We start from the raw sequence: 17,694 nt of genomic DNA, 5'->3' as shown, positions 1-17,694 counted from the left end.
TGTCTCCCCCTGCTCCCTACCCCTGCTTCTGGCAACACCAATCTACTCTCTGTGTCTCGAAGCTTGGTTTTGTGTTGGTTTTTTTTTTTTTAGATTCCTCATGTAACTGAGATCCTACAGCATTTGTCCTTCTCTGACTTATTTCACTCAGTATAACACCCTCCAGGTCCGTACACGTTGCTGCAAATGGCAGGATTTCCTTCCTTTTCACGGCTGAGTGATATTCCACTGCACGTATGGGTCCCCTCTTTATCCATTTGTCCATCCATGACACAGGTGTTTCCGTGTTTTGGCAGAAACCCCTCAGTTGCTTTAACTCGCAAACCTCCTAGCAAGCACCCGGGTTGCACACAGAACCACGCCTACATACCCGATTTCCAAGGTCTCTCCTCGAATCAGCCGTAACTTCCGGAAAAAGGAAAGTGATACAAGAGCGTAGGATCTCCGGATTTTCAGGTACCCAGAAATTTCCTCAATGAGTCCGAGGTTGGCCTCCAGCTCAGCTGCCAGGTTGTCTAAGGAAAGGAGAGAATACCCTGTGAGCTTCTACAGAAATATTTTAATTTTCCCATAATCTCCCATAGGGAGGAGTCAGCCTAGAGGTTGCAAGTGACTTCAACAAGCCCTGCTCAAAATGTATCAAACTTAGAATACTAATCAAAGCTTTTACCGCAGGGTCTGCAAGTCCCCATGTAAGTGACCAGTGCATTTTTTTTCTCATCCTTTACCTTGTTTGCCCTCCTCCAGACACATGGGCCTCCCCACCACCCCTTAAACAAGCCAGGCATCCTTCTGCCTCAGGACCTTTGCACTGGCTTCCTCCTTTGCCCGGAATATCATTCTCTCATAGATCTGCTTGGTTTGCTTCATCTCCAGCTCAAGGCATCCCGCTTCGGAGCAGAAACCCCCTCAAAAACAGCAGACCCTTTTATTCTCTATCTCAGATGCTGGCAAATGACAGGAAGCTCACTGGCCGAAATTCCAGTCCGTTTTGTAAATAACGTTTAAAAGGAAAAGAGCCACGCCCCTTCATTCACAAGCTCTCTACAGTGGCAGAGACCGTCTGGCCTGCAAAGCTGAATGTATTTACTCTATGGCCCTTTATAAGAAAAAGTCGCTGATCTCGGCTCCCCCCAGTCCCCTGCTTCACTTCCCTCCATGGTGGGGACCACCCCAAGTCTACGTCATACACTGATGTGTTTATTTGTAGGACCCATCGTGGGGGGCTTTGCTTTGTTCGCTGTGAATATACATTTGATAAATGCTTGCTGAAAAAATAAACAGAAGGATGCCTTTTTTGCCTGCAACCACATTTCTGGAAACACGGCCCACAGACCTGCCACAGGGCACATGGCCTACTTGTTAAAAATGCAAATTCCCGAGTCAGAAAGCCAATTCCCAACTTGGAAAACTAGAATCTCTGGGTGGGCGGGGCCAGGACCCAGGGTCTGGAAGCCAACTCCTCAAACTCCTCCCCCGGTGTGCAGCTGGGAAGGTAGGTCCCCGCCCCCGGGGCAGCCCCCGCCCCCAGAGCACTCACTGCCCCCTCGGATGTTGATGATAAGGCTTCCGTTGACCACAGTGCAGCCTCGAAGCTCCTGGGCAGACGTCACCGAGTCAATGGTCTTCTCGCCTTCCAGGATATGGCAGACCTTGGGACAGGGGCCCAGGCACGGAGTGCACATCAGGCTGAGGACAGAGCGGAGAGAGAGGGGGTCAGAGCACCCGGGACCCCACATGCCAGGACCGCACCGGGCCCCAAGGGACGAGACTTAATGCTGTTACCCTAAGGCTGGGCATTTCAACCACAGCATTGCTGACATGCGGGGCAGGAGAATTCTTCATGGTGAGCGTGTCCTGGCACTGGAAGGTGGTGAGGAGCCCCTCAGGGTCTCACCCACTCCATGCCAGCCAAAAATGTCTCCAAACATCGTCCCCTCTGCGGACAGGGGGACAAATCACCCCCGTTAAGAACCACCGCATAAAGCGGCAGGTGCGTGCCGTCCTCCACGCCTGCACGTCCTACAGCTTTACCCCGAAGGCAGGGGACTCACGCTTCTCCCCTACAACAACAGGGCTCCCGCATACCCCAAAGTAATGGGATTCACACTGCACCCCAGGAGGATCCCTTTCTACCCCGAAGAGGCAGGACTCATGCCATCACACTGGAGGGATGGGACTTGGGTGTTACACGCGATGGGAATTATTCCAAGCTGATGGGCCTTTCGGAGGATTTCCACTGCCCCATACCACGGTGGGGCTGCCCCCACAGGGCAGAACTGCGGCCACCGCCCCCAAGGAGACCAGGTCCTTACTGTTGCGTGGGGTACGATGTGCCCACACCTGTAACACAGCCTGGCACAGGACAGTGTGTGACGGGGGCAGCCTCTGGCTCTGCTGACCATGGCCAGTGGTCCTTGAAGGGGTGGGTTTTTGGCTAGCACAGCAGTCCAAGGTCCAGGCAAGACACAGGATCCAGGCCAGTCTGGACACCACCTTCCACTACCCCTCCCCCCGGGGATTTGAAGGTGGTGGGCATGTACCCAAGTTAGTCCAGCGAGGGTTTTACGGAACTTCCCAGGGGGAGAAACCATCTAAACCACGTGGCATGTAGAGAACAAGAATCACCAGTCCTTGCTCTGATGACCACTTGTCATTAGCGGTATCATTGCTGCTACTGTTGTCGGTCACACACCCCTGGCATATCCGATTCTTCAGAATGACCTTGGTGACAGCAGTCCCAGGTCCAGGCACAGAGCTTCAAAGGCCCTTGGCATTCCCTGAGAGGTGGGAGCCCCTTTGTTATGCTACTGAGGGGACAGCACGGGGCGGGGGGGGGGGGGGTATCCCCGTGTAGCTTCGGGATGGGGGCCAGTCACCCAGAAGACCAAAGGTGGGAATCCGATTTGTGGGCTTTTCAGCCACTGAAGATGGGCGTTCAGTCACAAGGTCAAGGAGTCCCCAGATCACAGCTCCGTAATGAGAGCCCGGGGAACCTCTGGACACCGGCTCCGTGAAGTTTCCACGGGGCGGAGCTGGGCATCTCTGCGGTAATTAAGGACGAAGCTGTACTTGGGAATGTGTGCAGGGTCAGTGCCTGACGGTGAGCTCTGATTCTCAACGTCCCGCTGGAATCAACGTCCCTCAGCAGTAAGACCCAGCCCCGAGCCACACACCAGATAGGGAACTCGGCTGCCCCGCCCCCGAAGCCCCCTCTTTGAGAAAGCTCTGGCAGCCTGGATGGTTGACTGCCCGAGGGACCCCACATCTCCCTTCCACCCCAATTCCTCTTCTTATGCTTTAAATTCACCAGGAAAGGGTGAACCCACAAAACCGTGGACACCCACCCTCGGGTCCTAACAAAGGCAGAGCCCCAGGTCCTCTCTCTCTCTCGTTCCCCGTGATCTCGCTGTGTGGCCCCCGAGGCTGCCGTGTGCCCTCTTGTGAGGACTCGTGAGTCATCACCCTCGTTTCTCGAAGTTCCCAGATAGTCTTTGCTGAAGTGCATCGAGCCATCATAGGAAGAACCACAAGGGCCAGCCCAGCGATAAACAGGGGCCCTGACGGGGAAACGTCTGGAGCGCTCCACGAGTGACGTGTACCTCCTGGCCGACCCCTACCAGCGTCCCTAACCAAGGGTGCTACCATCAACGGGCTCGGGACTGACAGAATGGTATGGATTTTTTTTTAAGTACTGGGACCTGTTCTAGCAAATTACTGAACCTGAAAAGGATATGTGAGACCCCCTACACGTAGAGCCAGCCGAGGAGAAGCGTGGGTGGCCTGGGTACCCCGAAGCGTGGCTGGCGTCTGGAGTGAGCGCTGGGATGTGGAGGGCACAGCCCGGTGCTCATTCCGGGTGGCTGGGGTCAGAACTGCCCCCCCGGACACCCGGCTGACCTCAGAACAGCTGGGGCGGAAGTGCAACCGGGACCCCATGTTTGGGTTCTTTTGTTGATTCTGCAAATAACTTCCTGAGCACCTATAAGGTGACAGGTGATACTCTAGGCCAATGACGGCCCACGGGCCAGACCTGGCCAGCCACCTGTCTTTATAAATACCATTATGCAGGAGCCCGGCCGCACCCCCTGGTTGACTATCATCTATGGTTCTCTTGCCCTGTAGGGGCTGAGCTGCATAGCTGCAACGGAGGCCATATGGCCCTCAGAGTTGAAAATATTTACTATCTGGCCCTTTGCCAGTGCCCATCCTAAGCCACAGGCATACATGAGTGAATGAAACAGGCGATCTACTTTCCCATGGGAGATTACAAGGCCAAAAGTTGTCTGCAGCCCATCCCAACAAGAAGTGCGTGTGCTCCCCATTCAGAGAATCTGGGCTTGCCCACGTGACTTGCTTTGGCCAATGGAACGTTAACAAATTTAACGCAAACAGAGGGTGGAAAAGTACCTGCACACTGGGGCAGGCCCTCGCTGGCTGCTGGGCTAAGAAACCACACCGGGAGAGGCCTCGGCCGCCCATCCGAGATAGGAGACGCCAGGTGCAGCCCAGGCTGGACAAACCACCGGTCAACCCCGGAAATCATTACAAATCAGAAATGAGTGTTGTCTCAAGTCACTAAGTGTTGGGAGGTTTGTTACACAGAAAGAGCTCACCGATACACTGTGAAACCTACAGTCAGGCGGCGTGAAAGTGACCAACAGACACTTAAGATAGCAATTAGCGGTAAATGCTGGGAAGAGTGAAAACTGAGCGATGTGCCAAGGAGTGGCCGCTCGCTCATTCAGACAGGGCGGTCAGACAGGGAAGGGGCTTTTCAGCTGGGACCTGGATGGCACGCAAAGATCATGGGGGGGGGGGGCAGGGGAGACAAGGATGCCCCATACCCACCCCATTCTAACATTCATCCCACAGATCAAGCCCTCCTCATCCCAGGAAAGAGCACCCCGGTGCTCCCACCAGGAACCTCAGAGCCACCCCAGATAGTGAGGCTTTCTAATGAATCACATGGGTTCCCAGACCTCTGTTCCAAAACCATCAGAAACCATTTCCCAGATAAATCTATCTGGTTCTATTTGGTATCAAACCACATTAGAAAATGAGAGCACTAAAGTCTTTCAGGAAATAAAAGCTCTGGAAGAAAAGCTTTGGAAGGAAAGTTAGTGTTTGTTTTTTTTGTTTTGTTTTGTTTTTTAACCAACAAAGTAAAATATTACTATGGCCAGTTCTAACTGGCATCCCTCACTTTGCTTTTCTTCCCTCGGTAAAGGTCCCAGACTTCACAAGACAGGCTGCCAGCTTCCTGGGGTTTGGGTTCGAGGGGCTGCTGTTTGATGAGGAAGCACATCAAAGAAATCTCCTCTCTATCTCAGGTCTCAGTTACGGTCAAGGGGGAAAAAAAAAAAACCTTTTATTTAAAGCCAGTGTCTTTTAAACAAACATCTCGCCGGAAGACGTTAATATCCATGTTTTATTTCAAACATGGAGAAAAAAACAAAAAACAGAAATGAATCAAAAGGAATATGGTCATTTTCCCAACCTGACTGATAAACTAGCCAGGAAAAAAAAAAATAAATCATAAAATAAAGGCTCTGTCTGGCATGCAAAGGTGATTTATAGAAGCCTATTTTTGGTCAACAAAGCCACTTGACAGGTTTTATCAAAAACAAGTAAAACAAAACATGTTGTACTCGTGGGTTTCACAAACACTCAGAGAGTGGCTCATAGGAACCGAAATAAAGATTGTTTTCCTTCCCACCCACTCCACCCGGGGAAATAAAATTTCCCACCAGAACACGTTCGCTTGGCTAATTCTCAAGTCCGCAAAGGAAGATTTTTTACGTAAGCAGATCAGCTCAAGGCCCCCTGACGTGCGTCTGTTTCTGATTTGTTTTTTTGTTGTTTCGTGGGGTGGGTTTTTTTATTTTTTTTCCCAAACCCTCAACACAAAAACCAGGAAACAGATTTTTCGAACTTGGTTACAGCCCTGAGACACCGAAATAGCTCATCTAAAAAGCTTAACAACGTGAACAAAAAGCCTGTGATGTGTGTAGGAAATCTGACTCACACGGAAGAAAGAAAACCGTATTCCTCACCCGAACACTAGGGAACGGCTGGACGGGGCTGTCCTTCAGAGTGCACCAAAGTCCTGGGAAGAGTCTCGAACACTCCAAAGTCTCTTCCTCCCTGCGCTCCAGGCTAATCTCCCCATACTAACTGGCTCCAGCAGGCAGAAAACCTAAAAAACTCAGCTCTGCCCTCAGTTGTAACGCTAGGGAAACTCTTGTCCATGCAAACGGGAGGAACCAAGGACTCCTGTCTTTCTGTCTTCTGTTCCCCCAAGCTAAGCACAGAAAAACTTTAAAAAATGGTGCAGGAAAAAAAAAATGGTGCAGAAGACGGGAAAATACTCTCTCGTCGACTCCCTGCTCCAAAGGCCAGGACCAAACCAGGAGGCAGAGACGGCCTCGGACAGACCCAAGCAGATCCCTACATGGCAGCCGCCTCCTTGCTCGATGCCAGTTAACTCTAGTTTTTCACACAGTTTTAGCAGATGCCGCCCGCCCCCTCCGTGCCTCCCCCCCAACCCCCCAGAAGCTGCACCGGGGACTCACTTGCTGGAATTCATCGTGTAGCCAGAGGGGCACTCGGGGATGCACTTGCTGTTGTGAATGACGTACTGGGGGCAGCCCTGCCGCCGGGAGTTCTTGCACTTGTTGTGCAGGTCCTGGCAAAAGCTGAAGTTCACGCAGCGCCAGTCCTGGAAGTGGTAGTACGGGGGCGGGCAGGTCTCCACACACCTGCCGTCCAGGTAGAAGTTGCGACAGGCCACGCACTTGGTGGGGTCGTCGGGCTCGGAGCAATTGCCTAAGCACTCGCTGTGGCAGCAGAGGCCCTCCGAGGTGCAGCCGTGCGACTTGCAGATGGTGGGACAAACTGCAGGGAGAGAGGAAACAGCCGGTCAGCGATGGCCGTGCGCAGAGACGGCAAGTCTGGATGAGGGACAGCAAGCCAAGCAAAAGAAAACCAGCAACGGTCTCCCTTCTACCATAGTCGCTCCATGCCAGGTGTAACTGTTAACCCAAGTCAGCGCCACCCCCCCACCTACACCCCCCCCACCCCCACCCCCCGGCCAGCGGTGTGCTCGCAAGTGTGTTAGACCACTCCCGGGAGGCAGACAGACAGGCTCTGACTCACGGCTCCTGCACATCACCCTGGTGTAAACACTCCCTCCTCAGGCCATCCAAAGCTACCAACAAAATGCTGCTCAGCAGGGAGCTGATGAGAGACACGAGCAGGCCAGCCTTCAGCAGCCTCTCTGCCGAATGGCTACAATAGTAGCAAATAACCCAAGAGCCTAATTGAAAAATGTGGCGAGGAGATCCAAGGCAGGAGATCCCAGAGGGTGAGTTCTGAGTATTTATTGCTTTTCTTTGTAAGGTGATTTGTTCACAGTTAAGTCTGTATCATGTACATTTCATCACAGCTTCTTTAATAGCTGGTTGACAAATGTCCTGAAAACCCGACAGTCAGGTCTTGCAAGCTTGCTCTAGCGGGCTTCTGCGGTACCCGTGTACACAGACACAGTGTTAGGGCCGCTGCCTCCGTGTGACAGATCGGAAACCAAGGTACGAGAAGGTGGAGCAAGTTACCCTAAGGTCATTTGTCACTTCAACAGACATCTGATTGCCCTGATCTAGATGCTCCAGCTGAGGAACAAGGAACAAGGTGGCCACAGTCCCTCCTTCCGGAGCACAGGGTCCAACGGAGGAGGCAGGTTCATTACTTAAACTGGCGCAAGTATAAGCAAGCCACAGCACGGAGCTGGAGGTAAGGGGAGGGGACGTGTCTGCTGCAACCTGAAGGAGATAATGAACAGGAAGAAAAGAAAAGTTCCCGCCGATGGGGACACCAGAGGCTTCCCTCTGATCTCATGGCCAGGGGGGTTTCTGGTCCCCTGCAATGAACTTGTCCACCAAATGCTGGACTCTGCCCCGAGTTCCGGCAACAGCTTGTGACCCATCCCTTTTCTCCCCATGTCTCACTACTCATCCCTTCTGATCACTCCTTGATTTTGGTCCCCAGCATCAGGCCTCCCTGTCCAGGCTGTCAGCAAATCTGTCCATGGACAAATGGCTTCCCTGAGGCCGGACAGACCTCGGCCGTGGCACTGCCCGTTCTGGGAGTTGCTTTCTTCACTCATGCACTCTGCATGGCTTGAAACGCAGTATGGAAGTGGGGGCGTGTTACTGACCCCCAAGCCCTCAGGCCCTTTGCTGCAGCAACGTTGGGTCCCCAAAACCGGCTCCAGGAAACAGAAGGGGCGCCTGAAGCCGCATTCACACAGGAGCAGCGCTGCCTGATGGAACTTGCTACGAGGACAGGACCGTTCTCCAGCTGCGCTGTCCAACACAGCAGCTACTTCTCCCCTGTGGCTCTTGTGTGTGGTTAATGCAATGAGGAACTAATTTTTTTTTAATCGTGGCAAAATATACAAAGCATAAAATTGACCATCTTAACCATTTTGAAGGGCACAGCTCCGCGGTACAAAGTATCCTCACACTGTCACATACCCATCCCCATCACCCATCTCCAGAACTTTCTCATATTCCCAGACCGAAACTCTGTCTCTCTTAAAACACTGACTCCCCCGGGGTGCCTGGGTGACTCAGTGGTTTAAGCCTCTGCCTTCGGCTCAGGTCATGATCTCAGGGTCCTGGGATCGAGCCCCGCATCGGGCTCTCTGCTCAGTGGGGAGCCTGTTTCTTCCTCTCTCTCTGCCTGCCTCTCTGCCTGCTTGTGACCTCTCTCTCTGTCAAATAAATAAATAAAATATTAAAAAAAAAAAAAAACACTGACTCCCCAGGCGCCTGGATGGCTCAGTGGGTTAAGCCTCTGCCTTCGGCTCAGGTCATGGTCTCAGGGTCCTGGGATGGAGTCCTGCATCGGGTTCTCTGCTCAGCAGGAAGCCTGCTTCCCCTGCCTCTCTCTCTGCCTACTTGTGATCTCTGTCTGCCAAATAAATAAATTGCCAAAAAAAGAAAAAAAAAAAAAAAAACACTGACTCCCCAAGACCCACCCAGTGTCTGGCTCCCACCATCCACTCTGGGGACCTCCTGGGAGTGAAATGATGTACTATTGGTCTTTTTGTTACTGGTTTGTTTCACAGAGCGTAGGTCTTCAAGATCCATCCGTGCTATAGCAGGTGTCCGAATTTCTTTCCTTTTTAAGGCTGAATAGCATTCCATGGTGTGTATATACCACATTTTATTTATTCATTTATCCATCAACCGGCACGTGCATTGTTTTCACCTCTGCGGCATGGCGAATAATGCTGTTAAGACCACGGATACACGAAGACCTTCAAGACCCAGCTTTCAATTCTTCTGCGCGTATACCCAGGCAGAACTACCGAATCAGACGGTAATTCTGTTTTTTGTTTTTGTTTTGTTTTTAAAGATTTTATTCATTTACTTGACAGACAGAGATCACAAGTAGGCAGAGAGGCAGGCAGAGAAAGAGGAAGGGAAGCAGGCTCCCTGCTGAGCAGAGAGCCCGATGCGGGACTCAATCCCAGGACCCTGAGGTCACGACCTGAGCTGAAGACAGAGGCCTTAACCCACCGAGCCACCCAGGCGCCCCAGTGATTCTGTTTTTAATTTTTTGAGGAACCGCCATTCTGTTTTCCACAGCGGCTGCACCATTTTACTTTCCCACCAAGAGGACACAACGGTTCCATTTCTCCTGAGGAACTAAACCTTTCTCTGTACTCCACTTTGAATTTCACTGGTCACAGGTAGCCACTGGCTCTTGCATTGGACACCAGAGGACTGGAGAAGGAGAGTAAACTCCTTGCCAAGGCCCAGAGGTCTCCTGTGGTCTAGCCTGCTGGCCTCTTGGAGTCCTTCTCCCAGCCCCAGGCAGCAGCCATTTGGGTCTTCTTTCTGCTCCCCAATCCCACCCCTGCTGCTGCTCACATGACACACACACACTTCTACCTCAGGACCTTCGCATCTGCTGTTCCAGCTGGCAGGAGTGCCCTCCCCGCTGTCCTCCCATGACTGGCTCCTTCTTGTCCTTCAGGTCCCAGCACCTTAGAAAGACCTTCCCTGACCTCCCCACTGGAAGTCACTTCCCCCCACCCCAGCTCAACCATGTTCTAACACATTATCTGATTACATTTTTCTTATAGTATTTATCACTCTCAAAAATTACTCTGGGTGTTTGTTGACCGTCTGTCTAGAGGGAAGGCTGGAGCACAGGCTGTGTCTGCACCATTCCCAGCACCGGCTCCTAGGACACCCACTCCTAAGACGGGGCGTGCACCAGCCAGAGTTTCGTAGGGACACCTCCAATTAGAGAGGAGGAAAAGGAATGACTTTGGAGTACGTCCAAGTATCCCATTTTTAGCCACTGGCTCAAGGATGCACCCACGATCCAACCCCCAGTTACAGGGGCTCCACAAATACCATGAAAATCTACACACAAATGCAAAACTTGGAGCATCGTGCACGGTGCATATTCTGATTTTTTTACGCCACGGACCCAGATAGAACAAAGCAGCTGTAACAGGAGCAAGGCAGGTGATGGGAGAAGGTCCATGTAGGTTTTTTAGGGATTACATATCGGCCATTAGATTCTCTCTCAATTCTAAGGAAGACTCCAGCAGGGTTAGGAGTAAGGAGTAGAGGGGCAGAGGAACAAGGACGCATCTCCATTTCACAGAAGCAAGACCACAGGCCTTTTGCGAAGCAGCAGGGCCAAAGGGAAACCCTTGATCTCTGGGCTCTGAATCTGATATTTCCGATATAAAGAATCACCGTGGCCATCCACAGGGTCCACGCATCAAGGAAGAAGCGATCTGCCCTCAGCTTGGCGCGGCACCCACCACCCGACAGGCAAACCATAAAGATTTCCTTAAAGAAGCAACAGCCTCAGTTTTCTGGTTTGTAAAATGGAGATAACGGTCCCTTAACGTCTCACAACTCAACAAGATGATGCGGATAAAGCGCTGGATTCTTGGGGGGAAGGGGGGGAGGTTGTTTGTTCTGTTTTTTTATTGAGTAGACTCGCGCCTAGCATGGAGCCCAACGTGGGGTTTGAACTCACGACTCTGAGATCAAGACCTGAGCCAAGATCAAGAGTCCAATGCTCAACCACCAAGCCATGCAGGCGCCCCAATGCAGGATCCTTTGACCAACGTGTAGGTTTGCTATAAGCAGGCTACTACGGGTCCTATTATGATGATCATCATTGTTATGAATGATCGGTCTGCAGGGACCAAGGGCGGAGGCTCAATGGCAGGAAGCAATATTTAAGGCAGACAGTTATCTAGGACCCACAAAGACCCTACCCTCTGGGAAGGCACATGTGAACAGGAAGGGCTCTATTTCCTGGGCTGGAGCTGTGTCCGAGGGTCAGCGCTTGAGTTCAAAAGTAGCAATAGCAAAGACCCAACAAAAACTTCCCAAACACATAAGCCTTCCGGCCTAGACAATGCCAAGAAAAAATACTCAACACTTGCACACAGGGCCGGAAGCTGACAACCGGAGTTTCCAATTTTATGCTGGGGCCCACCTGAGAGTGGTCTCATTCCCCAGCAGAGCCCCTGGCCAGCTTTTTCTGCGAAGGTCACAAAGCAGCCCCAGAGAAGATATGTGCACGTGCAGGTACACACGGGCGCGGCTGTGCCCGATAAAACTTAAAGAGAAGCAGGCGAGGGGCTGGAGGGTTGGCCAGTCCCTGCTCAGGGAAACAAACCTGGGATCGAGTTACTATTCCTACCAGCGCCTAGACTCCCAGGGAGTCCAATGTCATCTCATAGATGGACACGCTGTAAATGATTTTTATCCACCAGAAGACACAACCTCCCAGAGACGGCAGTGTTGTGGCCCCAGAGGACATTAAACTGCCCTGTATCGAACTTTTGCAATCCTGATTCAGGGACAATAAACCCTTTGGCTTTGCCATCCTGCGGGTCCCCTCACTAAAGAGTTAAAAGAAATGTGTTGATGGGTGTTCTCTTTTTTTTTCCTTTTACGTAAAAGTTGTGTTTTCAACTTTTGCAGACTACGCTCTGACAGTGATAAGCCACCTCCGGGTGTCTCCCATTCTGGTTCCAAGTACTGGATCTTATTTACTAGAAATGCCACTGCGCCAGCCACAGGCCCCCACCCCTCCCCGGGAGGAATAATGAAAACCACAGGTTCTGCAAGATGAAAATGACCGGATGGAGGACTTTTCTCTCCCCGTGCTCCTCCACTGGCCCCCTCTCACAGACACTGACCGAGTCCCAGACCCAGACGCAGTCCCAGCAGCTCACGCTCAAAGGGCCACCGCCCAGGCTGTTTCTGCCAAAGACAATGGCAGCCTCTCTGAGAAACTGCCGAGCAGTCCAGGGGCTGCTCACTTTCCCCGGACACGTGCAAGCTATGTAAGGAACATCCATCCACCCAGACCTTCCAGAGACAACACACACCAGTCCTTCCTCCTCCCAACACACAAGTCCCTCGTCCAACCCTCTCTCTCTCCCTCACAAGGTACCTTGGACTGCTGGCCCCAATTCCCTCCTACTTCTCCCTAAATGTTCCCAAGCCCCTGGCCTCCAGTTACACCAGCAGAAGCAGCCACAACCTTCCTGAAACTTGACCTCAAAAGGCTTTTCCACTCTGCCCTGTTGAGAGGATTGATAACTGAACTCTAAATAACTCCATGGAGTACAGTGGGGGGCGGGGGGCAGCTGTGTCTGAATCCTCTGGTTGGACCCTCTGGAGTAAGTGTGATGCTCCCCGCCCCCAATGATGCCTCCCCTAGAGGGAGATCTCCAGAAATTATTTAAGAAGAGGTGACTCAAAGCAAAGGAAGCAAGTGCAATTTGACCCACTATCTCTCCTACTAGGAATCACCCTGCGGACAAGAGAGACTCTGTGTACACGGATATCCGGACAAGGGTCATCTTCACCCTACAGGACATTAACCGCTGGGGTTAGAACAACAGATATGAAAACAACCTAGAGGTTCACTGAATAAATTACGGGGGATCAAGGCGCGGAATATTCTGCAGCCGCAAAAAAGGAGGTAGCTCCATGCACACTGATGGAGTCACTTCCAGGGTAGCAATAAGTGAAACAAGCAAGAGGCAGGGCAGTGTCTACAGAACAGAAGTCCTTTGTAGAGAAAGGAAAGAACCAAACAGTGGGAAAGGCAGAACACGGCAGCTGGTTTAGAAAAGTTTGGTAGTTTCTTATAAAGTTAAACATGCCCTTCTTCTCCTTACCACACAGCCTAGGGGTTTACTCAGGTGAAATGGAAAACAAAGATGTCCCGGGTGTTCACACAAAGACCTGTATTTAAATGTTTACAGTGGATACATTGGTAATCACCCAACACAGGAAACAATCCAATTGTCCCTGGAGTGGAGAATGGATAAACATACCTGCACACAAGGAACCCCACGGAGCAGTCACCTAAGTGTTAACAACCACAAAACGGGGATGAATTTCAAATGCTTTGTCCTGAGTGCAAGAAGGCAGTCTTACACGATTTCTGATTCCATTTACATGATATCTTGGGAAAGCTAAAACTGGGCAGTGAACACATCAGTGGGCTCGAACTGAGGAGGGGCTGGAAAAGGGTCCAGAGGATCGGGGCAGGGGTGGGGTGGGTGTGATGGAACCCTTCCGCATCTTGACTAAGGTGGTGGTTTTGTGAATGTATGTATCAGTCAAAACTCGCAGAACTTTACCAAAAGAGGGCAGATTCTGCTGTACAGAAGTTACTGGCTTTAAATGGGAATGGTGGGAGGGAAGAGTAAAGGACAAACGAGACATACGGCCCTCTGAAAGGGACACAAGAAATGTGCCCCAACCAAAACTGTGGGGAGGGGAATGAGCTTGGAGTAGACAGTATGTAGGACACCCTTACATATCAGCAAATTTGGTGGGGTTTTTTTGTTTTTGTTTTCCGGTTTTTGCTATATATGTGTAATACCCTTTTAAAAACTGACATCTATTTGAAAATATGTATTTTAAAAGCCTCTGGTAGACAATTAATAAATACTACTGATTAGCCATACAATTCTACCCACAACTAACCCAGAACAACTATGTAAGAGCTGCCTGACATCACTGCGAGCTTATACAACGGTTCTCTTCGATCATTTTTGCCTTATTACAAAACCAACAGTCAAAGCAACTAAGTAAGAAATGTGGTCTTAGATCGAAAAGAAGGCCAGGAAAAAATAGTCCTGATGAGGACAACACTCCTGGGATAAGATTTATACATGCGCTCGTGGACTAAAATATTGCCTCAGTGTTAACTTCTGATTCTGCTCACTGTACTGCCGTCGCACAAGGTAAGTTTCTTGTCCTTAGAAAGCCACTGAAGAGTTACCAGTTGAGGCCCAGTACACCTACAACTGACTCTCAAAAGACTCCGGAAAAAACCAAATATATGTATATAACACGTGTACATAAATGCTTTAGAAATAAGTCCAGTAAGGTGTAAACAACAATGAATCTGGATACAATTCTTGCAACTACTCTGTAAACCTGAAAACTGCACCAAAGCAAAAAGGTGAAAATAAATCCAAAGTAAGGTTTAAAGGCTGGAATAGTGGGAAAGACTAGCACAGGGCTGCACTGTAAACGACATGCTTAGAAAAAAACAGCCACCTTCTCCCCGCCCCCTTTGCCTTTTTTTAAATTCAAATCGGTTTGGTGTTCCTTAACTAAGAAGCTACATGGTAAAAAGCAAAACAAAGCCAAAGGAAAGAAGCCACTATGTTTCCATAGTACGACATATGTTAATAACATTTTGTTACATTTCTTTCCAAAGCCTGTAGTTGGAAGAGGAAAAAAAAAAAACTCAAGATTTATTATTCCCCAAATTACTGCTTTCCAGAAATTTCCAAACGGAACAGTTGCGTCATGGGCTTGCAGACACATTCCCCACAGGGCCCCGTGGCTCTCCCTGAAAGTGTGAATTTTATAAACTCTGTAGAGTCATTTACTCGGTTTCCATTCACAGACCTTCTCCCCCACGCCCGCCCTGGGTCCCCGGCGGCTGAGGTTCGAGCCCCCAGCAGCCTGCCCAGCCCCCGAGCCCCCGAGCTTTGGGCAGCACTGACTCGGGGAATTCCTCCCCTCGGTGATTTTATGGTGAGGCGAACTTCTGACGGCTCGGTGGTCAACAGACGCCCTTTCCAGTCCGCGATCCGCGAGAAGCGACAACCGCAAGGACGCGTGTCCTTGAAGCAGGGAAGCTCCCCCTTCTGTTCCCTGACAATGCCGCCCCCACGCGCGCGAACCGATTGGCTTTCCAGATGCGTTTGGAATCGAGTCGCGACGCTCTTAAGAGACATACGGCGCGCACAGGCCAGAAAAGCGGGGCGGGAGGGGGAGGAAAGGGGGTGCTCCCCGTTAAAGCAGCCTCAGGATTGGTCGGTGACAGGCATCTGCGTGTGTATAGTTCCTAACGGGCGGGCCGAAGGCGGGGGAGGCCCCGCCCCCTCCAGCCAGTGGCATCCGCGCGCTGCACAAAGCCCGAGGCGCAGTCCGCTCCGTGGAATCTGGGCCAGGTGATGGCGGTGGCCGCAGCGCCGCCCTCGCGCTCAGCCAATAGACGGGCGTGTTGCCGGAGCTCTGGCCCCGCCCCCAGGCGCGCGGGGCTCCGTCCGCCCGACTGGTGCTCCGTCAGCCCGACTGGTGCTCCAGCCGTGACCGCCGCCAGGCAGTCCGCGCTGGGGGGTGGGGGGCCTCCCGAGGATGCAGACCCTGCAGGACGGGCCTGCAAAGAATGGAACTTTGGGGAAAGTTAAAGAAACGATGAAGCCGAGTGTAAGGGCTGCCCCAAACAGCCACTGCACCACTTGGGCCGCTCGCGAGCTGGGCGTGTGCCCGGGAGGAGATCGGGTCACCGCGTGGCAGGGCCTGGGATGGCCGAGGGGCACCCTGGCCCCAGGCTTCACTCGCTGGGGGCCCAGAGAGGGGCAGCGGCTCTGCAGGGTCACACAGCAAAATCCCCCAAATTGGAGGCCAGGGGGGAGTGGCACAGCTCTAAGACCCTCCCCCCAGGACTTGCACCCATCACTCTCCCAGAAAACCAAGGACCATACTCATAAATTACACTTTGAAGAAAATCTACCAGCTACTTTTGAGGTGCCCTCCAGCCACTGTTCCCTGTAGATCTGAAAACGTCAGACGTGTGTGCTCCGTGTGTATTTGCAATTCCAGTAAACCGAGGCAATGAACAGGCATTATCTCTAACCACCTCCCACCACGAATACAGTTTAAAAATGTACATTCCTCCTGCAGAATACGACAGTCAACCCACATCGGTTAGGAAGGTATTAATCCTACTACTCAAACAACGGTCTCCTTCTGAGGCACAGAAAGACAGCTTTGCTGAGGCTAACTCGGCTACCAAGCCGCTGGGCCAAAACTCAAACCCAGGTCTCCCAAGGAGAATGGGGCTGAGTGTGGCATCATGGAGTTCTCTGGGTTTTATTTATCTGCTCCCCACCATGGCCCACCTGGATCTCGCCCCTTCTTGGCACTGGCATGCAGAAATGAATGGAGACACTGTCTCTCCTCTCCCGATACGCCCTGTGAAAGGGAGGAGGACCTCGCCTGTCTTATGCTGAGTCCTAGGGCCATGCACACAGTAGGTATACAATAAAGCTCATAAGGGGGGAAAAAAAGGTGGGGGATCAGGTGACTGGCTTTATCCCATGGGGGAGGGACAGTGCGTGTAAATGCATGAATCATCAGGAGCTGCCTTTAGGCAACTATAAACAGTTCAGAGTTGATGAAGGGCAGAGTACAGGGGAAGGAGGCAGGAGAGGTCAGGGCAGACGGGAAAGTTAGGGAGCTTCGGGGCTTGGACTCTGCACCTCAGGAGGAACCAAAGAAGGGCTTCGACCAGAAAAGACACCATCAGATCCATGTCTGGGACAATTTTCTAGCTCTCTGGTGGATGGCTGAGGAAGCCAAGGGCAGAAGGGACAGGAAGGAAGAGGCTGCCTTCGGAAACCACTAGGGAGGTGGAGCCTTTGGGACTTATCTCCCAGATGGTTCCCCAGTTTCCAACTCCAGTGGCTGCAGACTCCTAAGACAAATGACGGACAAGGAAGCTGGGTGCTCAGACTTCCCTGACCTGGGTTTGACATGTGGAGTCCACAACATCTGCTAAGTCACTCCTCAATCCACCCCAGCCTGGTCCTAAAACCCACTCTTGCAAGGTGTAAGGACCCCTGTTTGTCGTGGACATTTTTCTTTTCTTTTCTTTACTTTTTTTTTTTTTTTTTGTCATGGACATTTTTCAAGTTTTCTTGATTTGTGTACGTAACACATACACGTGTTAGGCAGGGACTCCAAGGGTCACTTTTTAAAAGCTGTTTCCACCTACTCAGATTTTTGGCTTCTTGAGCCAAGGTAAATTTTAAAGGCTATTTGGAAATTCACAATGGCAATTCATGAGATTCAGGCATAGCTGCTCTTGGGGGCCAAATCACAGCCTTAATTTCTTCCACAAGGTCCTAATCAGTCTAATAAAATAAGCACTTAAAACACTAAGTGACATTATTTCAAAAAGATTCCCGAAAGTATCACCAGAGCGGTCTATAATTTTTACTGGGTTTTAAATTACATTTCTCTTTTCATTCTTAATTCTACAATATTTGTCCTCCCACCTCCTTTTTTCCCCCTTAGTTACATTACTTCATAAGCCCTTTGG

General features: G+C 51.3%; 1 protein-coding gene across 2 annotated transcripts in view; it reads right to left on the bottom strand.

Annotated features, from left to right (window-relative positions):
• The window catches only part of INSR (insulin receptor), a 121,974-nt gene that overhangs the window by 36,831 nt on the left and 67,449 nt on the right, over positions 1 to 17,694 (bottom strand). For both annotated transcript variants that reach the window (XM_045989626.1, XM_045989627.1), the window contains exons 3-5: positions 6,576 to 6,897; positions 1,541 to 1,689; positions 371 to 515 (exon numbers count right to left, since the gene is read on the bottom strand). In XM_045989626.1, the coding sequence (XP_045845582.1) occupies positions 371 to 515; positions 1,541 to 1,689; positions 6,576 to 6,897 (616 nt within the window). The remainder of the gene's footprint in view (positions 1 to 370; positions 516 to 1,540; positions 1,690 to 6,575; positions 6,898 to 17,694) is intronic.

Source organism: Meles meles, chromosome 20 (genome assembly GCF_922984935.1).
Source record: "Meles meles chromosome 20, mMelMel3.1 paternal haplotype, whole genome shotgun sequence".
Lineage (NCBI taxonomy): Eukaryota > Metazoa > Chordata > Mammalia > Carnivora > Mustelidae > Meles > Meles meles.
Note: the sequence above shows the minus strand (reverse complement) of the source record. Positions and strands in the feature narration are given on the sequence as shown.